The sequence below is a fragment of the Sinocyclocheilus rhinocerous genome, unplaced genomic scaffold (assembly GCF_001515625.1).
Source record: "Sinocyclocheilus rhinocerous isolate Xijiao unplaced genomic scaffold, SAMN03320098_v1.1 scaffold263, whole genome shotgun sequence".
Taxonomy (NCBI): domain Eukaryota; kingdom Metazoa; phylum Chordata; class Actinopteri; order Cypriniformes; family Cyprinidae; genus Sinocyclocheilus; species Sinocyclocheilus rhinocerous.
The window spans coordinates 1,095,836-1,119,173 of record NW_015645086.1 but is presented as its reverse complement, the minus strand read 5'-3'; the positions used below and the strand labels follow the sequence as shown (position 1 = coordinate 1,119,173).

The 23,338-nt window shown below is 38.9% G+C and overlaps 2 protein-coding genes across 8 annotated transcripts in view; both read right to left on the bottom strand.

The window, feature by feature from the left end:
* LOC107705704 (tensin-2-like) overlaps positions 1-5,789 on the bottom strand; it is a 47,544-nt gene extending 41,755 nt beyond the window's left edge. For 2 of the 4 annotated variants that reach the window (XM_016509118.1, XM_016509120.1), the window contains exon 1: positions 5,426-5,788. In XM_016509118.1, the coding sequence (XP_016364604.1) occupies positions 5,426-5,539 (114 nt within the window). In that variant the 5' untranslated portion in view covers positions 5,540-5,788. Of the gene's footprint in view, positions 1-5,425 lie in introns of all 4 variants that reach the window. The other 2 variants (XM_016509119.1, XM_016509122.1) reach the window with 2 other exon arrangements.
* Positions 5,790-15,311: 9,522 nt separating this feature from the next.
* eif4ba (eukaryotic translation initiation factor 4Ba) overlaps positions 15,312-23,338 on the bottom strand; it is a 21,578-nt gene continuing 13,551 nt past the window's right edge. Inside the window, exons 8-15 of one of the 4 annotated variants that reach the window (XM_016509114.1) lie at positions 22,384-22,548; positions 22,057-22,291; positions 21,157-21,245; positions 20,756-20,999; positions 20,140-20,177; positions 19,654-19,786; positions 18,258-18,330; positions 15,312-16,146 (exon numbers count right to left, since the gene is read on the bottom strand). In XM_016509114.1, coding sequence (XP_016364600.1) covers positions 16,069-16,146; positions 18,258-18,330; positions 19,654-19,786; positions 20,140-20,177; positions 20,756-20,999; positions 21,157-21,245; positions 22,057-22,291; positions 22,384-22,548 — 1,055 coding nt within the window. In that variant the 3' untranslated portion in view covers positions 15,312-16,068. The remainder of the gene's footprint in view (positions 16,147-18,257; positions 18,331-19,653; positions 19,787-20,139; positions 20,178-20,755; positions 21,000-21,156; positions 21,246-22,056; positions 22,292-22,383; positions 22,549-23,338) is intronic. The other 3 variants (XM_016509115.1, XM_016509116.1, XM_016509117.1) reach the window with 3 other exon arrangements.

The following is a 23,338-nucleotide window of genomic DNA, read 5'->3' as shown; positions in this document are numbered from 1 at the left end:
TTAGAGAAACATGTCCCGTCCCATTCGCCAACCCATGTGCATACGAATTTATACTGTTTATAGAACCAGAGGAGAGACTTCTTTATCTAGAATTCATGTTTAATAATTCAAAATAGAACTATATTCTTTTGCATTTCCTATGTACATGCTCTCCCTTTTCCATCTCTCCCTGTTCTACTTCTCATATTTAAGGTTAGGGATTTAAGCAAACCCAAAGCACATTACATTTTGCCAAGTAACTCATCCCATTTGTTTGTGCTATGGACACGAGAGATGCCTCAAATCATGTGGCTTGTGGAGGAGAGGTGCTATTACTTTTATAAGCAATCAGAAATATGATTTTCACATGGCATATATGATAAACTGGGAGTCGTATTATTATCAGTTATATTTATATAGTATCAGTATATTATTCTTTATTTTAAAAAATAATTTAAAATCAACACCTGGTTTTATAAAAATGGCTGTAATTGAAAAAAACACCCAATATTTACTTGGATTTTTATTACATTACATAAACATTACAGCTTGAGCGGGGGGAAAAAATGTTCTCAGATAATATTTTTCTGAACAGTAAATAATTCTCAGTATTTGAAACAAATGACATAAATGATTATACAAATGATTTTTGTGATTATTTCACTCTGCTTTGATGATGAGTTTTAGCATCAAAAGAAATGTCATTTTTTTATGATTGCAAATTTTGATTTAAAATTGTATTAGTTTAAATATTTGTCAAGAATGAAACAATACAATATATACATAAATACAAAGATGTTTTGATACCTTTATTCAGCGAGGATGCCTTAAATCAGGGGTCACCCAAACTGGGTCCTGGAGGGCCAGTGTCCTGCAGAGTTCAGCTCCAACCCTAATCAAACACACCTGAACCAGCTAACCAAGGTCTTAGTAACTTCCAGGCAGGTGTGTTGAGGAAAGGTGGAGCTAAACTCTGCAGGACACCGGTATAAAAACAGTATTACTGTTTTTAATGTATTTTTGTCAAACAAATGCAGCTTTAGTGAGCATAAGAGACTTTAAGGCTCTGAGACATTAAAAATATCTTTGAGACCGCTAACTTTTGAGTGATAGTGTATATTGAAGGAGGGATCTGAGTCATATCTAGAAAGCAGAATATCATGGAAACTTTAGCAACTGAATAACAATGCTCTGGCAAACACCCACAACACTGTAGCATCATAATGACGTGTTTTGCATGGATAAGCACCACTCAAATTTTCAGAAAATGTAAAAATCTATCTTGTAATTATAAACAGGGGACTGTGGGGACAAAAACGAAAAAAGGTGGAACTGGAAATAGAGCAGGATCATTACTCACAGACAGCAACCCTCAGCTGTGGAGGTGAAACTGTGTTTAAATGAAGCCATGTTTCTGCCGCACAGAGACCTGTGTTACCGTAGCACCTAAATTTATTCAAAATAACAAAACAGGAAGTCCCGGATATTTAGAAACACCTGTGGCCATGTCAACACATACATCTTAGGCCCTTTTCAAATGAATGCACTTTGGAAACACATATTTGTCGTGTGGTGATGTAATATTGGCCAACAGTTTTGGATGGAATGTTTGAGGGAGAACACAAACATTATTTAAAAAAAGAGGAGGATGCTGAGAGAGAGAGGGAGAGAGAGAGAGATGAGAACATGCAGAAAGAGGAAATGGAGGGAGGGGTGAGTGCAGGAATGATTGGGTACGAAAGAGCCAGGGGCTGATTAAATACAGCTGTGCAGGGAGGGAGGGAATTAGATGATGGAGATAGAGAGAGAGAGAGAGAGAGAGAGAGAGAGAGAGAGAGACTGAGGCAGGATGGTGAGGAGGGGATAGACTGAATGTCGGGGGGTAGAGGGATTCAAAGAAGTGGTGTGCTAGAAATGAGAAAAGACGGGGAGAGAGGAAATATGAAGATGCAGCGATGGGTCCACTTTTGTGGACTTTTAGAAAATAAACTTGCTAAAAACACTTAAGTGTTCAATGACATGAACACGAACAATAACATGAATGCTGTCAGTTTTTTTTTTTTAATGAAAGCCATGATCATTTCCACCAGTGCCATTTCCATTACATCTCAAATAAAAGCTAAAATTTGTATATAAAAATGACTATAAGGCAGAAGAAACACCCAATATTTACACTGATTTTCATATGTTTTATGAAACGCTGAATCATATCCCTCTTCTCATTCTCAGCCCATTTCCCAACTCACTCCCAAAACATTTAGAGTACTGCACAAACTCTGCAGCGGGCAGATGTCAGGGTTGTATTCTGAACGGTGAAGGAAAGCAAACAGAGCGCAGAGAGATTTCAGAGAAAATTTGTTTTTATGACCCCAGCACACTATAGTGCTTTGATGGCACTAAAAGGGCAGGGATGGCTTTCCTTTTCCTTTCAAGTGTTTCCAGTTCACATTCCTCATTGCGCACACAATTTTTCTCGTGTTCCCTCACTACACACACATCCTCATTCTGTCAGAGTAACACCCCGATGTCTGACCATGTCCTCCTGAGAATATGCAGACAGTTACACACTGTAGGTGTGTGTACCCATCCTAGCTTTACAGAGCTCAATTTCATATGAGAATGAGGGAATGTGAAATAGTAGAAACAGACTGATCAGTGCTTCCAGAATTCCAATGTTTGTGAGAAGAACTTGTGACCACAATGCTAGGACGTTGTGAGTAGAAGCCAATGTGTTGTTAAGTGGCTGCTAGGGTGTTCCAAATGGTTGAAAACATATTGCTATGCAATTACTAGGGTGTTCTGGGTGGTTTCTATTGCCTAAATTGTAATTCCAATTGCTCAGAAATGTAATAGTTTTCATTCGTGTTCGTATGTTTGTGTTGATGTTTTAATATTTATGTGCAAGTTGGGAACAAAGGAAGAAGAAATAAAAACATGTTTATGTCCCTGTATGTGCTTTATACCAGCAGCATGCATGAGTGTGTGTTCCTGGGAAAAAAAACATAGCCTATTTATACATTGACCAGGCATTTTCCTGTGCGGTGTTTATAGTGGATGCCTGTGGATTATGGCAGCAGTAAACTGCACTTGTTAAAGTTTCTGTCATTCCATGCATATTCGAGGAATATACCATAAGTCCCAAAGAGCAAAGATAAACAAAGAGCATAGTTTGAGAACAGTTGTGTTTTCAGATTGCAGAGAAGACAGGAAACTCAGATGCACCATAATGCACAGCAGTTTGCTGGATATTGATTAGAACTATCAAAATTCATCACTAAAAAATATATTTGGTTAGTCAAGGACTCTGCTTAATCAGGGTTTGAAAAATTTTGCTCAAAGGAGGCTATCACAACTTTTGAACAACAAACAAAAAACAAACTTTTTGAAAAGAAACAAAACAAAACAAAACAAAAACACAGTAAGATAAAATAAAATGAAACAAATCAAAATGAAGAATAATAAAACAAAAGTTAAACAAAACAAGACAAAAAACAAACAAAATACAAAAAACAAAACAATAAAACTAAATAAAATAAAATAAAATTACAAAAAACAATGAACAGCCAAGGGCTAAGAATAATGCAATCTGTAATGAAAGGGCACAATGATTGATTTGATGTGACTAGTAAGTAATACATCGTGCAGCTTAGTGGTTAAGGATCTGAAGGGTCGTAGGTTCAGATCCTGTGAGGGTTGATCTATGAAGCCCTTGACTTTTGGACACCAGGTTACTCCACTGGGGCTTAGAAAGCATCAGCTAAATGTCAGATTGCTTAGTTAGATAGCACCATAAATGGGTTATATGCTTGCATAACACAGTGTTTCATTATAGTCTCATCAGCAGACCAAAATCCTCCTCTATTTGACATGATCATACACTGATTTAGGAGTATTACCATTAAACTCTGCAACCACAGCAAAAGAAAAGAAACTACCCTGGTATTAAAATGAAAAAAAAAAAGTCTGTAAAAACAAACATGATGGCTGCAGTAGTAGGAGGAAGCATTCAAAATAAACCACAGCCTTATGCAAGTTTGCTATTAAAATCAACAGGACAGTGGATGGACTATTTTGCAGTCCCACAGTGACAAGACTAAAATGTGTGTGTTTGGGCACAGATGATGGACATGCAGCAAAATATGAAAGTGGCATGGCTGAATAAATGCTGAGAGACATATAATGATTCCCAGGCCTGCTTCACGGAATCAGCTACAACTTTGTGACTTCATACGGAGGGCTCAAAGTTCCCACGCTGCACTACACGTGAACGAGCCTCGGGGACCAGACCATTTTAGACTTTCACTCTCAGGCATGTAAACACACAATCAAGCCCTCCTCAAGTTTTCCAGGCCTTCTTTGTCAGTATCAACAATCAGGGAGACATTGTTAGCCTACTCCAGAACACACGCGCTCATCCTCACACAAAGATCTGAACAAACCCCTAATCATAAGTATTCAACTCCAGCGTGTAACTCATCCCACACTGTTTGTGCTACGGATATGAATGATACGTCAAATCATGCAGCTTTTTGAGGAAAGCTGTGATATTACTTTTCTAAGTGATCATTCTTATGGGTCACACTTTATTTTAAGGTCCAGATCTCACTTTTAACTATTGCATCAATAAACTATTGATTTGCTGCTTACTAATAGTTAGTAAGGTAGTTAAGTTTAGGTATAGGGTAGGATTAAGGGATCTAAAATATGGTTGTGCAGAATAGGGAATTAATATGTTTTATAAGCCAATATGCTGTAATATGCATGTTAGCTAATAGTGATAATTGGTTCCTAAAATAAAGTGTTACAAAATTATGATTTTCACATTGTGTGCAATCAAATGAAAAAAGTCTCAGATAAACTAAAGGAGGGAACTAAGTTATATCTAGCAAAGAAAAATTCAAAGACACTTGAATAGCCATCCGGAACACTGTAGCAACCACACAGAACACCTTAGTAACCACCGAGAATACCCTAGCAACCACCAGAGCAACCATCCAAAATACCCTAGCAACCACACAGCAACACCCTGACATTGTGGTGGCACGTTTTGCATAGGCAGGCATCACTCCATTTTCTTCAAAATGTGCACAAATCTATTTTCAATAATGTGACAAATACATGAAAAAAACAAGGCAAGCATACAACACAGTTCTAGACCCTCTATACATAACAAGCATGTAAATGCACAACACATATGTAGGCAAATCGTTTTCTGATCGGTAAATGCATCTTATTTGATGCTGTTTTCACTACAAATGAGTAACTTCACTTTTAACAACAACGTGCAAAACTTGACTTTAACTGAACTTTAACCGACTCTTATCAACAACCCAGCTCCTCGCATGGGTTTCACCACAAACAGACTCTTGCTCATCTGACATTGCAGAACACAAGTAAACATGTTCTCTGAACTCATCACCTGTAAGCTAATTTTGAAAGTACCCACCTTGGTCAGCCTCATGTTTCCCCTGGACTTTGCTCTCTCCCTCCTTAAAGACCCTCTCACGGGTACCGGATCTGGCTCGTCCCCACAGCTATCCACACTCAGGGCACAACCCATATAGAGATCTGGACCCTGCTGGTCCGTCTCTCCACGGTCGCTCTCTCTGGATGAGGTTTCCTGAGCACACAAGAGCAGCTGTTTTTGTCCGCTCACTTGAGGCCCTTCCCCTTTTCCTGGCTCTCATTCAAACACACACACATGTTCGCCAGTTCACACTCATCTGTCTCTTGTGAGCACACATACGTAAACAAAGGTAAGAATATGCCCATTAAATCAAAAGTCTATTCACACTCTGAAAGCAGCACGCGTACGGTCAGCCAAATGTACACAACTCACAAGCCAACATCCAGAGGATATCAGCCCCCACCCCCTACTTTTCCCAGAAACACACACACCATTGTGCTCAAGTTCTCTGTCTTTCAGACAGTAAACAGACATATGCTGACTTCTTTTTTACCTCCTTAACTGAGATTATGCTATGCATTTTGTCCGTAATTTTTAGCGTTAGGAGAACATCAAATCATGCCTCAAATCATGCAGGTTGTGGAGGAGAGGTATGTTAGTACTTTTCTAAAGAATAAGATTTATGATTTTCATCAGGTGGACAATAAAATGGGAAAAACGATGTACAATCCCATAGATGTAGATTAAAGGAGGGACCTGAGCCATATATAGAGAACATAAAATGGGAAAAACGTCCCATAGATGTAGATTAAAGGAGGGACCTGAGCCATATATAGAGAACATAAAATGGGAAAAACGTCCCATAGATGTAGATTAAAGGAGGGACCTGAGCCATATATAGAGACCATAATATTATTAATTACTAATATTAGATTTGGAACACCCTAGCAATCACCTAGCAACACCATAGCAACCAGTCAAAACACCCTAGCTATCACTTAGCAATGCCCTATCATCCACCCAGAACACCCAGTTAATCATTTAGCAAAGCTGTATCATCCACCCAGAAAATCATTTTGCAACACCCTATCATCCACCTAGGACACCCGAGTAATCACTTCGCAACACCCTATCATCCACCCAGGTAATCACTTAGCAATGCCCCATACAATCCACCCATGATGCCCATGTAATCACTTAGCAATATCCTATCATCCACCCAGAACACCCAAGTAATCACTTAGCAACACCCCATACAATCCACCCAGAACACCCAAGTAATCACTTAGCAACACCCCATACAATCCACCCATTACGCCCATGTAATCACTTAGCAACACCCTATCATCCACCCAGAACACCCAAGTGATCACTTAGTAACGCCCTATCATCCACTCAGAACACCCAAGTAATCACTTAGCAACACCCCGTACAATCCACACAGAACACCCAGGTAATCACTTAGCAATGCCCTATCATCCACCCAGAACACCAAAGTAATCACTTAGCAACACCCTGTCATCCACCCATTACGCCCATGTAATCACTTAGCAGCACCCTATCATCCACCCAGAACACCCAGGTAATCACTTAGCAACGCCCTATCATCCACCCAGGACACCCAAGTAATCACTTAGCAACACCCTATCATCCACCCAGAACACCCAAGTAATCACTTAGCAACACCCTGTCATCCACCCAGGACACCCAAGTAATCACTTAGCAACATCCTATCATCCACCCAGAACACCCAAGTAATCACTTAGCAACGCCCTATCATCTACCCAGAATACCCAAGTAATCACTTAGCAATGCCCCATACAAACCACTCAGAACACCCAAGTAATCACTTAGCAACGCACCATACAATCTATCCAGAACACTCAAGTGATCAATTAGCAACACCCTAGTAACCTCCCTAAACACTCTAGCTATCAGCTGGCAACACCCGATTGATTGCATATCAAAGTGTTAAAAACACTTAAAACTTCTGTTGAATCAGAAATAGTAATTTTCTCCACCAGTTTGCACCACATCATCTAAACGTGACCTCTTGTTTGAATCAGGATCAAAGTGTGAAGCTTTGAAATTAAGATAAATAAATAGTCTCCAGGAGCCACAGTGAGGAACATGCAACTCTTACAGATCTTCCAACCTCAAAGGGGTTTCTCATATTAAGATCATGCTAAATTTCTCTTGACTTCACTCATCCATTTACTCATTTTTCCTCACATATTTTCCCAGTATTCTCATGGAGCAGGCCAGCTGAAACCACGATTATCCACCAGGAAATGAAATGCCGTATCAGACCACAACAACCATTGCTGGAAAGCGAGGGAAGCCGCAGCTCTGCAGGGCTTTGGGCTGAGTTGGTATGCGAGTTGGCAGCATTGATGTGTAGCGGCTGGTCTTAGGCTGTGCAACTGAGAACCTGTGTGAACAGAATCAGCCCTTCAGAGTCGATTTACCCTGACAAGGCCTCTCAGAGTCAAGCTTTCTATCTCGGCCTCTCTAAGACACTTTTTAGCAGCGTGTTTTCAGTTTTCCAGAGGACATTTTTTTCTTTTCTTGAAGGACGATAAGAGATGGAGAGGAGGGGGTGGGGGTGACAGGGTGGCCTGTGGGACTATTAAATCGTACCCCTTTTAAGGCAAATTCCACTCGTGCCTCTTTGGCCCCTCTAGCTTCCCTCCCTCCTCATTTCCTGTTCTCTCTCTTTCTCCGAATGCACACATAGGCCAACTCTCTGAACGCCAATGTCCCTTTAACAACTTTCTCAGGTACACAGAATAGAATTCCCTTCTTTAAAACTTTTCTGCCTTTCCTCCATATTGTTGTGACTCAGAGTTTACAGGTCCCCATGAGACCTGCCTGGAAACATCATCAATTGAAAATTATAGAAACTAACATTAACAGGTCATGTAACACTAGGCATGTTTACATGCAGATTAGTAATCTGTTAGGACTTGATCCAAATGAAATTTCAACCTGAGTGAAAGAGGTAATCTTAAAGACAAAAACTTGGAAATTATATCATTTATTACCTCATGTCGTTCCAAACCTGTATGACTTTAATAATTCTGCAGAACACAAAAGATTTTCTGATGATTTTTTAACTGGTTTTGTCCATACAGTTAAAGTCAATGGGGTCCAAAACAATATTTACCAGAAAAGTCCATTTTAATCATTCAGATTTTACTTTGATGAAGTGGCCAATGACTATCTCAAAACAGGTTTCCAAACACTCCCCACATTCCAGTGCTCATCCAAACAGGCAGTCCCGCTCCAAACAAAATTGAACCAATGTTGCCATATGGGCCTACTCAAAAAAACAATTGCAACAGTTTAAAATTGCACATTTCACCTTTAAATTCAGACAGTCTCATTTCATCAAGATAAGCTCAGACAAAACTATGGCCACGCAAGCACTTTTTCCTTAAAACTAAGCGCAAGGAAAACTAACGGATAAAAAAACAAAAAAAACAGGCATTTTTAAAAGTAATAAGTCAGCTTACGCAAATAGAGAACGGAATTATCTATGGACTGATCCTAATGAAATGTGTTTGTCTGATGCACAGATTCTGGCACTTCCTGAAGTCGATAAGCCTACCATGCAGCTCTCAGTGAGACGCATCTTTCAACACCTGAAGTGATCCCAGCAGGAAAATGCTCCAAAATGCTATCATCTAAAAAACAGCCAGCTGCCAACAGCTGCCGAGCACTTCTTGGCAGGGAACAACCTCCTGGCAGAGGCCTCGGCAGACATAATTCTCACTATCTGGTAATGGTGTGAGGAGGCTTTTCAAGCAGGGAAACAAAAGACAGAGAGACAACACACTGACCAGATTAATTATGAGCTGAGTGAAATGAAAGGATTTACATAGGAGTCTACAGATGTCTGTCTGGACTTTTGAACCTTGTTTTTTTTTTTATTCTGATTGCTGCAAAAAATGGAAAGGAGGAAAGAAGAAATATAAGGAGTCGTATGAGAAAAGCTGAAGAGACTACTAAAAATAGAACAAGAAAACAAAGACCGCACAGTCCAAAAAAGGAAAGATATATAGACAGACAGACAGGGGAAGATGAGAATAAGTGAACACTCGAGACAGCGTTTTTAAACAAATGGTCCTGGATTGGCCACTAAGCAAAGATACTACAAGCAATTTCAGACGAAAACAAATGAACTGAAATGCTTAAAGGGGTCATATGATGCGATTTTCCTGGTAGAGTAGACTACAATGCCGGCTGTTCTGACTCACAGACTGTAAGTGCGTTGTTTATATATAAAGAATTTGCCACTGACGATTCAAATGCGAGGAACTTTGTAAAAATCGACGCGTTTCAGAAAGGCGGGGCATAGAGGAGAAACAATAATGTACAATACGTGGAAAATAATATGTTTTTTTAACCTGAAACCGCATAAACACATTTCATTACACCAAATACACAAAATAATGTTCTTTTTAGCAACATCATATTACCCCTTTAAACAAAACAACAAAGCCCACAGTCCTGCATTTAAAGTGCTCACGACATTCAATCTATGTAATAAATATTGGTACATTTTCCCAAGAAAATACAACTGGTCCTTGCCTGCGCAAAACTCGCCGCTATGATACCAAAATTCTTGAAAATAGTTTTTAATGCATTTCTATGTAGTTGCTAGGATGTTTGGGCAATTCTAGGTGTTCTAGGGCAGTGGTCAACCACCAACACTGCACATTTTGCAAGTCTCTCTGACACAACAGGTCTTGGATTCTCATGAGCTGATAACCTGAACGTCGTTGAGCACCAGTTCTAGCGCAAGGACGTACAATCCTGCTCATGGAAGGCCAGTGTTCTGCAGAGTTTAGCTTCAACCCTCAGAGACACATCAAACACACCTAATCCAGCTGATCAAGGTCTTCAAGATTACTAGAAAGCTTCCAGACAGGTGTGTTGGAGCTAAATTCTGCAGAGCATTGGTCCTCCAGAAACAGGATTGGACAACCCTGTTTTAGGGCATTACAAGTTAATAGAGCAGTCAGAAAATCTCTGTGATAATTTGGGGCCAGTTGCATAAACATGGTCACCATGTTAAGACTGTGTCTTAAGAAATAATTTGACTAACTAGCAGTTAACCAATTGGTTATCAGTATTACTTTTCAGATTCAAATTAGACCAATCTAAGTTTTTATGTAACTGACTTTAAAAAGGTTTAAAATTCTTGCAGAAAAAAATAGGCGTCTATCTTTTAAAGGGGTCATATGATGCTTTTTTAAAGATCATTATTTGAATGAGCCGTTTTAGGGGGGCGTGGCAGAGTCTTAACTTTGATAAAGAATATCTCTTTGGTTTCGAGACTTGAGTCTTTGCAACTTCAGGGATCTTATCTATGCACAATCAGCTTGTAACACTCCAAAGAGAAAGGAAAACTTGAAATCGCATCATATGACCCCTTTAAGACTAGTCTAAGCAGTTTATGTAACTGGCCACTTGTCTCTAGATATGGCTTAGATCCCTCCTTCAGTGTAGGTCTATAGGACATTTATCAATTTTATTTCAGTGGAAAATCATAGAACTTCACTTAGAAATTTGATTAGAAAAGTAATAGCACACTTCTCCCTTAATAATCTGTACAATTTTAACTATTCATGTCCAGGCACAAACAGTGTGGGGACAAAGTCCTGAAGTCTACTACTTAGAGCATAGTCTTTAACCCTGCTCCTGAGGACCCACTGTCCTGTCGAGTTTAGCTACAACCCTAATTAAACACATCCGAAACAGCCAATCGAGGTCTTCAGGATCACTTCAGGATGGCCAGGTGTGCTGAAGCAGGTTGGAAATAAAATTTGCAGGACAGTGGGTACCCAGGAGCAGGGTTGGAGACCTAGGACTTAGAGTTAGGTATTTGAACTAATCGGGCAATCAACAGTAATAGTGAAGCTTACCATAGCACACAAATGTAGATGGCATGTCAGTACAAAATCTTGATGCACTAATTTTTCTGAATATATGAAATGCAAACATTTCATGTTTCACATTTAGACTTTTACCTGTCAGAAGGAAAGGTGATGAAGGGAAGTCACCATCCCAAGATGCTTTTGGGACGGCCAATTTGTTATCATTCTTTTTAGATTGTTAATGGCAGCTCCTTTAACTTTTTTCCCCAGTTTATAGCAATTCCTAAGCCCTTTGTGACTATTGAACTCTGGGGTGCACCTGCATCTGGCCAATAGGCTTACACTGCTGCACAGGGAGGAAAACAACATTTTTATGGAAGTCTCAATTAAAAAGAAAAAAAAAAGACTAAAAAGATGTTTACTATAACTCCTGGAGAACTACTATCTTGCAGGGTTCGCCAACCCTAATTAAATAAAACTAAACCTGCTAATCAAGGTCTTTAGGATATAATACAAACGTCCAATGCAAGTGTGTTGGGGCAAGCTGGAGATAAGCGCTGCAGTACATTAACCTCTCCAGGATAAGGACTAGACACCCCTGGAATAGCCAGTCTTGCCAGCACAAAAGTGTCGAAACCGGTTGTCTCACTAAGCCAGGGGTGTCCCGGAGGGCTACTGTCCTGCAGAGTTCAGCTCCAACCCCAATTAAACATACCTGAACCAACTAATTAAGGCCTTACTAGGCATACTAGAAACTTCCAGGCAGGTGTGTTGAGGCAAGTTGGAGCTAAACTCTGCAGGACAGTGGCCCTCCAGAGTTTGGACACCCCTACACTAAGCCAAGGGTGTCCAAACCTGCTCCTGGAGGGACAGTGTCCTGCAGTTTAACTCCAACCTGCTCCAATAAACTTGCTAGGAAGTTTCTAGCAATTCTGAAGACTTTGATTTGCTGGTTTAAGTGTGTTTAATTTGAATCGGAGCTAAACTATGCAGGGCAGTGGTCCTCAATCTTATCCTAAGAACTCTTAGGAAGTAAAACACCAAGCTGCTTTCAATGGTTCTTTAACTTTTAAAGCAGTCATTTGACCCTCAGCATGTGCTTCAATGCTTAAACTGATCCACTAGACGTGGATGATCTCACAACACATCCCACCTACAGAGGGTGTGTGAGAGACTAAAAAGGCCACCTATTGTTTATACAAAACCATGACCTCAACACCCTCGGAGTTTACAAGAAAATTTCCAAGTTTACCACAGCGTATTTCACAGTCTCCTCCTAAACAAGTGGTCAGTTTTCACATACTGTCCTGCAATCTTCCAGGGCTTGGGTTTGTTCTTTATTTTTAGACCTCGACACTCTTGAGCATGCTGACTGAGAATGAAACCAATTGTGCTCAAACCAGGGTGGGTGCGAGATCACAAGGACCATAATTTAGTCACTTTTTCATAAACAAGGGAGACTGGGAAATCTCGCCAAGTTCTCAGAAATGTTGCACCACAAACCAATGCCAGATAAAGAAAAACTCGTCAGGCATTTGACCACACAACAATAACACATTCTCAAATGCAACAGAAATAAATCGTATTTTATGTTACTTCACCAATTGTTTGTTTATCTTCGGTTTGAAGTAGCTCTGCCAAGAACAATATATTTAAGGATATATCTGGGCTACAGAAGTGTTTGCGAATACATGGTTTCTGTAATAGGCCATGTGCTGTTGCCAATTTAGGGCCACAAAAATGGTTTCCATATGTATGGTGACCAACTTCACCTGATTAACCTCGGGGTTTGTCATAGTACAAGAGCAATCAGACAAAAAGCTTGCAGTTCTTGTCACTATACCAAAAATACAAATCGAAATAATGCTCCCTTCTAGTGCTTCCAGTAGACTAGTGTAAGATCAGTGAATACAATCTTCTTTTTAACAGTTAAAGATATGGTCTTGTGGTTTGAGGGAACTTGACTGCAAACTGCATTTAAAATGGCTGGAAATCAGACCTGAGTGCCAGGAAGGAAAGGGAAAAAATATAGTCATCAATACCCTATGTCACTAAAGCAGAATACAAAAGATGCGTTGTGCTCCTCAAGGGTACAAAAGGAGGATGTGCAGCATTAAGCTATTAATAGTGGTTTACAAGAAATGTGCAGTGGGGCAGATGTTGGGATGCTACTACAAACATCATGTGGCAGTTGATATCTGCACATGTCCAGAATTATAAGTATGAGGAGTCCAACATTTAAAAAGTATAAAAAATTGCTAATGTAAAAGTCTCTTTTCAGGATTAACGTCAGCATGAAATAATGATTGGAACCCATTTTACTTAAAAAATTCAGAGTGAAACAAGATTTCACTAGTCACTTAAAACACAAGCGGCTGAAAGTGGCCTTGGTGATGTCATCAGGAAGAAAATCCATTTCAGGGTTGGGGCAAGTTGTTACATTATGATGAAATATTGCAAAGACAGATTTTTTATCTTTGGAATAATGTACACAGAAGAATCGTCACAATAAGACCAGGAACACGTATAAGGTTTCATTTTAATTTCATGTTGGCTTCAATCTGGCCCAATAAACACAGCTACTGAAAGAGAACCAGGCAGATGTTAACCACAGGAGAAACTTCACAGATCAGAATAGAATGATATGAAAGGCAGAAACCCAAAGATGCTGAGAAAATGTCAAGGAGATACACCACATGCGCAGATGTTCTGAGAACATTGGGTTCCTGTTCTCCCGTCCGCATCCCACGGCCCTGTCTGCTTCCTGTCAGGGTTGCTGTACTAGAAACAGAGACGACCCTTTGGGGCCTGGGCTCACTTAATGAGGCCTGAAAGGCTGGGGTGAAGGGCACATTCTCTGGCCTCCGTCCAGCAGAAGGTCACAGGATGAAGGGGGTGTTAAAGGGACGCACAGCATGAGCAGTATTATTTATCGTAGTTTGATGCGTGACGTCAAATGGTTTCGAGAAGCAATGTCCAAAAACATTCTTTCAGCATAACTTGCTTCCTGTTTTAACTCCCTTCAGTTAGTAATTTTACTTTAACTAATTAGCCAGTGTAAACCTTCACCAACCTCCCAACCTATTTTGAATGAAGTACTCAGTTATGCTTCAGGGTGAACTGTATTTTTTTTAAGCATTCCCTCTTTAATAACATCCTCATAATGCTGGGATTAATGAAACCTTGTTCCACTGGAATTTTCATGGGAAATGAGAATAGTCCGAAACCCCTGCCCTCCAAGCATGTATCCAGGATATACACACAAACTCTAAGTGCTGGTGTTGTTGCAGACGTCATGCCTTGCAGTATCAAGGCTCTGGATCCTTTGAACATAGTGGCAGGCCAAAGGCAGACTGAACGACTAGTGACCTTTGACCTCAAAGTATACCAATGGTCCAGAAGACATAGAGCTTCAGGGGGGAGCTGGCATTAGGGTCCAAAATGAATACTCCCTAAGTGCCAGATGAATAGAAATACACTTAACTTTGAAGTCTGGGCGATACACGTGGAATATTCTTAAAATAAAGGATTTAACATTCAATTATGCCACTAATATGTGTCACGAATATTTAACCCACAGTTAATTTTCTTTCAAAAAAATCTTACTGACTACAAATAGTAGTGTATAAAGCACACTTTAAGTTCATCTATAAAAACATGCATAATTAACACTGTTAATTATAATATTTAGCAAATATCTATTAATATCCATTTTATTTTTAATGTAGACAAAATACTATATATTTTTAATATCGGCCATATATATCTATAATCTAAATAATAGATTACAACTAAACTAAATTATATATATATACAGTATATATATAGCCTCATTTTATCTATAACTCTCTGAGGCATTTCTCTATATGGCGAATAATAAAACTGATAAAAATATAATCTTCTGGGATGCAATTGAATTCACAATGTCCTCCAAAGCATAACTGACTCAATGTAGTCTTTTATTGTTTTTTAAGATGGTATACCGTTTAAATGAATAAGCAATTCATGTCACTACCTTTAGATATAGGCTCAACCCAAAGCTGCAGCAGTCTCTTTTGTAGAAACATTGAGATTCCGAGGAATACGTCAATTCCTATTGCACATCAGTCCAAAGGAGTGGCTTAAAAAAGTCCTCAAAAGGATAAGTGAGAAAATGGGAGACTCCTGCTTAAAGCAGCGCAGAGAAATATCGATCCGAAACCAACTTGCTGGCCGTTATTCAGTGGCTGTTACCCCTGAATACAAATCATCAGATCTGTCGGCCAATGCCAGTTTAAGACATAAAACCCAGGTTGTGAGATTTATAACCGATGGGTAAACAATGCAGGTCAGGAACCCCTTTACTTGACCAGAGATCTTGGTAAAGCAACTGCTGTAAATGTTCTTTCATAAAGCTCAGGAAGCTCTAAAGTTCAGGGAAAACATTCATCTTGTGGCACTTTTCCCCATTCTACTTTCCCAACACTCAACGTGCAATCAAGCTAACAAGAAATGCACTCAACTTATGATGTATGCAAGAGCAGGATCCCTTTCATGTGTATTGTAACCCCCCACAAAAATGTATTAGTCATAAGCATTCATCCTTCCACACTCTCTCCTTTTTTTTTTTTTTTACTTTAAAACGAGTCCTGTATTTTCCCACTAGGTTTTCGGTTCAGTCCTGAAGAGGAGGAGTTGCTCTAAAAATGGGTTTTTGCTCTCAAAAGGCTCATCTGGGTCCTTCAGTGCTGCATGAAACAAAAGCTGTAGGTTTAATTTGTAATTCAATTTAGACCGTCGTCTGTGCAGTCCGTCCACCTCTTAGTCTCCGCCCTGCTCTTCGTCTGCCTGCTCCCCGTCCATCAGCAAGGCCGCGTATTTACTGGCTGAGCTGAATTTCTGTTCAAACAAAAAGGGGATAGTGAGACGTAACCAAATCATTACTGCTATTTGAGGTTAATATGTACTTTACAGTCTCAGGTGATTTTCATTAGAACTGTTGTTTTGACTGCTCTGACAATGTGAGATACTGAGATTTTAGGAATCAAACTTATGTTAGTGATGGTTTGTGCCTATGATTGGTGCAACCAGCGTAACTGGAAGTAATCGGCATTTAAACCCTCTGAAATATATCAAGCATATAAAAGCCATATGGATTTTTCTTTTCTACAAAATTAATTTTTTTAAGTGTTTTAGTGCCTTTCAAAACTATTTCTTTTGAGAAAAAAAAAAAAGGTCCAACACATCAATAATAATTAATTGTTTGGTACAATGTACTTATTATGTTGTACTGCAAATCACTTCTGCTGCTATTGAGGTGGGATATGGTTAAGGTTAGGGACAGATTTGGTGGTATGGTTAGGTTTAAAGGCGGGTTAAGGTGTAGGGGTAGGGTCAACAGTGCAATTATAGATGCAACCACAGAAATTAAATAGAGATGTATTTTTAAATATCAGTTTAATGTAAAGTCATATATATGCACACAATAAATGCATTGCATCAAAAAAATTGATTTAAATGCATGTAAACAGTAGTTAAAGACACTTAATATAAGTGGGTCCAAAACAATATATAAATAAAATAGCCTATATAATTTTATATATAAAAGTCTGAGGCAACACATGAGGAAAAACAACCCCTGCTTCTTAGCTAACAATTAGCAACTTCCCAACCAGGTGCCACTATCTACCTTATTTTTCAGAAGTAGTAAATAAATAAAAAATTGTTTACAAATAAGATAAGTAGGCATGAAAATCTATGCTTACAACATGAATGTCTCTTACTTTATGTTGATTTAAAGGTGAATAGCACAATTACAATGAGGTTCTGCAATTTTTTGTCATGTGTTGCCTTAAAGAAAAAAATTAGATTAAAAAAAATACAGAAAAATAAAAAAAAAACCTTTTTGGAGGATAGATTCAGGAAGGCCCTAAAACACACCTTTTTAAATAAATAATATATTAGATAGAAACTGCACTGTAAAATAAATAAAATATTAGGTCTGCTCTGTGGATAGCTGAATATCTATAGCCCTGTTTGCAGGTATAAATGGAAAGATATCTCCGTCGTCTACTTGTGATCCAGTCGACCAAAGCTTAATACCAGGTGTAAATACCAGTACCGCTGAGCTATACGGGGCTAGACAAATTTTTAACCTCTTAACTTGCTATTCTATGTTATACTGGATAAATCCAGGAATACCAGGAGGTTAGACAGTCTAAACGTCCTCAAGAAAACACTGTTCACCAGTTAACTCAAATACTGGCCCTTTAACACCTGGTTTATTTTTAGGTCTGTTCCATCTGGTCCATTTATTTGGTTTTCGCTTACCATGAAAACCCCTTCCAAATGGATTTCCGACTCGATGTGTTTGTTTGAAAAGTTCTGTCACTGTGAAAATCCAGATGGACTCCAGTGTGAAAACAGACCTGAGTGGATCTCAATTACGCAAGTATTTTTCTTTATTCAGAAGCTGCTGCAAATGATGCAACAGACCACAGGAAAATCCTGCATAACTCATATTGAGAACTTCATTCAGTTATAGATGTATATATCCACACACCTTCAGAAAATTCAGCATGGAAAAACATTTACATCTTTAGGACTGATCTATAATTCAACCATCTTTATGAGATAAGGTGGTGTCAAAGAGGGTGCCAAATGTAATGTTTTCAAATACATGCATGTTTTGGAGAGGTTTGCATGAGTATTCTCAATGTACCATCTTTTCCTTTCTATACTACAGCTATAATTCAAAGCTAAGATCAAAATTATGTGTCTAGACTCAAATAAATATTCACATTTTTCAAGTCACATATCTTCCAAAAGAGGTCCACAATTACAGTCTGTGAGCAACATGTAATTTCCATTACAGTGAATTACGCATTTAAAAAAGGCACTAGAGAAAACGTTCATTCAAGGATTGGTGAGCAAAGAAAGCCAGAAGTAAAAGTAGAGGGAGCGGGGTTCATGGTATCACACACAGAGAGAGTGTTAGCTCTGTCACTCACAGGGCTGGGAGGCTCCTCAAATTTCTTTGGCTCTGGTGCTGGTCTGAGATCTCGTTCTCTTCTCGCATCCTTTCTACAAGTAACGCACAACACAGTGAGACAGAGTCTCACAAGAACGTCTATACTCATTCAGAAAAACTCTAGAGCAGAGATTTCGATCCCAGGATGAAAAAATCCAATTGGCAATATTTCAATCAACATAGAGTTGCTTGATTATGGCAAAACCGTAATCACAACTATTTTGGTCAATATATGCTAGCTATCTGTCTCAGCGTGCGCACACAAAGTCGCCTAGAAAACAGTGTGAAATCTCTTAATGCGCTTTTTCTAACTTTTTAATATCGAGCACGATTCGCAGCAGACTGCATTTTATAGCAGTCACATTACATGATTTGGATGTTAAGTTTGAGCTTTTCAGAAGCAGGACAAAAGCACTAGAGGTCGACCGATATATCGGCTTTGCTGATTAATCGGCACCTATAGTTGATTGCTGGAACTATCTGCAAAAATCCATGCTGATAGTTTTTCCGGATTGCGTCCATTGCTGGAGTGGCTGAAAAGGCTCCGCTGTCATTACACAGTATGAGAGTGTGGTCCAACCTAGCTATCGGTATCGGTGAAATCCACTATCAGTCGACCTCTAAAAAGCACCATTGTAAAGGAAAGGAAAGTGCTCTGGAGACAAAACCAGAGCATCACTGCAAAACGGGACATGGCACAATAATTGTTTTATCCTGTTTTCATAGATGAAGAAAGCCAAAATTTAAATCTAAATAAAATTTGATTAAATCGCACAGCCCTAAATTGATATTGTAAAATACAGTTTGTAAAAACTCCTTCTATTTGTTGTTGAAATGAGATCGAAGTCCCTGCTCCATTCGTTCACTTGTTCCTGAGGCCAAATGCATCTTGCCCAGCGATATCGGCTATTACTGTTGAGCTGAAACATGTTTAAACTGTTGTTTTATACAACAGTTAGTTTTAGTCATTAAATACAATGGGTCAAACAGCCCACTGACTTCTCACTGTTTGTATCACTCCACTTGTCTTAAGGCAGATTGTCAATCTGTATGTTGGTGGATTTCTCAAGTGACTCTTTCTCACCACAAGTGATTGATTTTATGATTGAGTCACTGAATTATAATTCAATTGATATAAAAAAAAAAAAAATGAGTAAATCATTTTTTTTGTTGTTGAGACTGGAAAGATGCGAATGGACACAGTGCTTTATGGGCCAAACTAGAAAAGAAACACATTTGTCCAACCACCACCCTTATAATTCAAAAATACTAATAAGAACCGAATGAGAATCTAGCAAATATACTAAATATATCTTTCCAGAAGGAAGAAAGCTCTCTACACTTTTGAGCAGTAGGGGTGCCAGAGAGCAGCTAACCTGTCTCCTGTCTCCTTCCTTCGGTCTCGGCTCACGGTTTCTCCACGCCCCCTGCCTGTTCCAGAGCCCGAGGCCCCACCACGACCCCGAGAGGGGCCCCGGTCCCGGCGCACCCCATCTGCTTTGTTTTCATCTGTAAGGAGAGCCCAGTGTTCAGCAGAGGACACTATGGACAACTCTACTAATAAAGGAGCTGCATTAGGCTGTAGGCTTCTGTAAAATCTTAGAGGACTTTACTGCTTCTTAACGGAACATTTGGAACAGGCTGTTTTTAGGAAGGGACGCTAGTGGACATTTTCTCTTGGAAAATGAGAAAAGATTTCAACTGGAAAAGAAATACAAACCCCTGTTGTCAATCCACTACGATATTTTAAGAGTTTCCAGTTGTGACTTGTGTGTGAAAATAGAGTATATGCATTGACTTCTTCTTTTACACCTTCCACCATTATTTCATGTCTCAATGGAGCAGGACACTTATAAGCTTACCTTTATTTCTTTGAGGAGCATCAGCTGAGCTTGTTGCACTGAAAAATAAAGTACATAAAAAAAACTGAAGTCAGAATAATTCTAAAGAGCTCTCTCTCTCTCTCTCTATATATATATATAAAACTTTCAAACGTTCGGGGTCAGAAAGATTTTTTTTAAAGAAATTAATACTTTTATTCAGCAAAAAAAATTATTTTAAATAATTGTAATACTATTTCATAATGTTAATGTTTTTATGGTATTTTACGGTGTCCTTGTTACACGTTACATGTACTTTCTATAGTAATAACAATAAATGATGCATAATTACATGCAACTAACCCTAAACCAAACCCTCATCTTAACCCTAACCATACAGTAAGTACATGTAGTTTATTAATATCACTCAGTACTTAAACATATAATTACACTGTAATAAGGACACCGTAACATAAAGTGTAACTATTTTTAATTTATTTTTTTAAAACCAAGTCAAACACAAAAAAATAAAAACCTACAGACCCCAAACTTTTTACGTAGAGTATTTTAGATATTATATAATATATTATACTGAAATAATTCTAACAGTCTTTGAATTATAGCTATCTATATATAACATATCAATCCAGACAGAAACCTTTTGTGTGGCGCGGTACTGCTGGGAGAGACGGTAGGTTTACTATCACTCTCACTGGATCCTGCACTCATGGCGCTCCTCTTCGCCCAAACGTTCTCCTTAGGTGGCGGCGCTGGAACAACTTTCAGCGGCAGCCCCTCCTGCTTGGAAGTAGTAGTCTGGTTTCCATGCGAGGATGAATCCTCATCACGGCTGCTGAAAACCTCATTTTCTACAGAGCGCTCACTCTCCCGACGCCTCTGCGCTGTTGAGAGAGGGGAAGGATTGGACTCTGAAAGTTTCTTTTTGAAAAAATCATTGCATATAGTGACAGTTAGTATGATGGTAGATTTTTTATATGTGTCAATTCATGTCTTGTTTGCATCAGACCTGTACATAAGGACCAGTCAGTGATCACTTACCCCTGCTCGATGTGTTTCCTGTTTGTGATGACTCACTTCCTGTTCGTGAGCGCTCAGTTGCTTGGTCCTCACTACGCCAGCTGGGATGCCTGAGTGTATTAGAAAACGAGAGTGAAAATACTGTTTAGAAAAAGAGAAAGCATGTGAAAAATAAAGTTCTCTTTTGGTTTGTTACTAAATTTCAGGAACTTGATACCATCACAGTTTTTTTTGGGTGGTCGATTTAATTATGAATTATCCATTCACAAAATCAGATTAATATGCAAATGAATTATGTATTCTGAGTTAATAACGCATTAATTAATTAGAATATATTTAAAGTCTCAAAAATTAATTGTCATGAGAAGAGAACATTGAGTTACAGGTCATTGTTGCAATTTATATTGATTCATTTTTAATACAAACTTGTTAATATTTATATAGTGTAGTTCCAGATTAACTCCATTTTGTGAATAGTTCATCTTCTAGCTATAACCAAATGCGATACATTTATTAAAAAATAATTTTAAAAAAATTATAAAATATAAAAAAAGAAAAAGTTCATTCATATAATTCTTGGATGCATACATCTGTTAGTTCACCCAAGAATAGAAATTCTGTCATCATTTATTCTATAGTGAAACACAAAAGAAGATATTTTAGATAATGCTGCTACCAGCTGCTACCAACATTGTTTTGTTTTTTTTCATACAAATGAATGTCAATGGGAACCAAAACTATTTGGCTATCAGCATTCTTCAAAATATATTATTTTGTGTTCAGAAGAAAGAAACTCATACAGAACTTCAACATGATAGTGAGTAAATGATGACAGAATTTCCATTTTTGGCTGAACTATCCCTTTAACTATAAAATTCAATGTTAAGAAAAATGAATAAAATGTGTCCATGTATGCTGTACCTCTCTCTGGGCTTGCGTTCAGGTCCTCTGCTCTTGACCTCCTCCAGCTGCCTCTGCAGTCTCTCCTGCTCTTTCTTAAGCCTCTCCTCCACCTCTCTCTCTTTAGCTGCCGTGTCCACCGGTTTGGCTCCTCCGAAGATGGACGCAGCTCGTCCCGATGAGACTGATGGGCCGCGGTCTTCCTCTTTGGGAACACTGCGGGGCTTCAGGTTCAGCTTGGGCCTCTGAAGGGGACCTAAACACAGATGCAGTACAGACTGTTTAGATGATCTGATTCAAGGTTTGGCTCCTGGAGTGACCCAGATAAATGTAAATGCACCGTCCCACCACTGTCCTCGTGCTTCTCATCCCGTCTCTCGTATCTCTCTTCACGATCACCATAGCGATCTCCATAGCGCTCCCCGCTGCCCCGACCGTCGTCCCGCCGGTCGTCATAGTCGCGCCGAAAGCCACTTCCAAATGGTCGACGACCCCCACCGCGAGAATCATAACCTGAAATAAGGTTAGGTAAGATTAGGTTTAGAAAGACTACGAAGGTAAACAAACTCATTTGTTTTGAATGACCAATGCAAAGCCATTTCTAAGGAGCAAGGCCCTGTTCTGTTGTACATGGACAACCGAGTTGGATTTTATTTTTGTACTTTTTGACACAATTGTTCTGTTCTTCTAAACTCACTTCAGAGTTTTCATAGAAACAAGTCCACAAGTCTGTAAAAGGAATTAATCCAAGCCAAGGCGCCATTTTTGTCAAGGAGAAACATAATTTACTTATAATAGAGCGCTGACAAATGGCCAAAAAAATGCTAATTTTACACAATATTTATTCAGAACTTATTTAAAAACATCGTTCAAAATTTTGAGGTCAGTAGGATTTTCTTTTCTTTCTATTCATCAAAGAATCTTGAAAAATCACAGTGTATCACAGTTTCCACAAACATATTAGGCAGCACAACTGTTTTCAAAAATTATAATAATAAAAAATGTTTCCTGAGCAAATCAGCATATTAGAACGATTTCTGAAGGATCATGTGACACTGAAGACTGGAGTAAGCTTTGCATCACAAGAATAAATTACATTTTATGAGAATCTGTTTAATTTTAAGTTGTAATAATTAGGGATCCACCGAATGTTCGGCCGAATAAGCGAAAAGACCGAATAAATTGTACCGAACAATGATATGACGGGATCAAATAGCAACCAGCTTAGAGTGAGAGGCGCGCACTCTTTATAACACAGCAAACATGTCAGCAGTGTGGAAGCATTTAAAACTGTCCGAGAAAG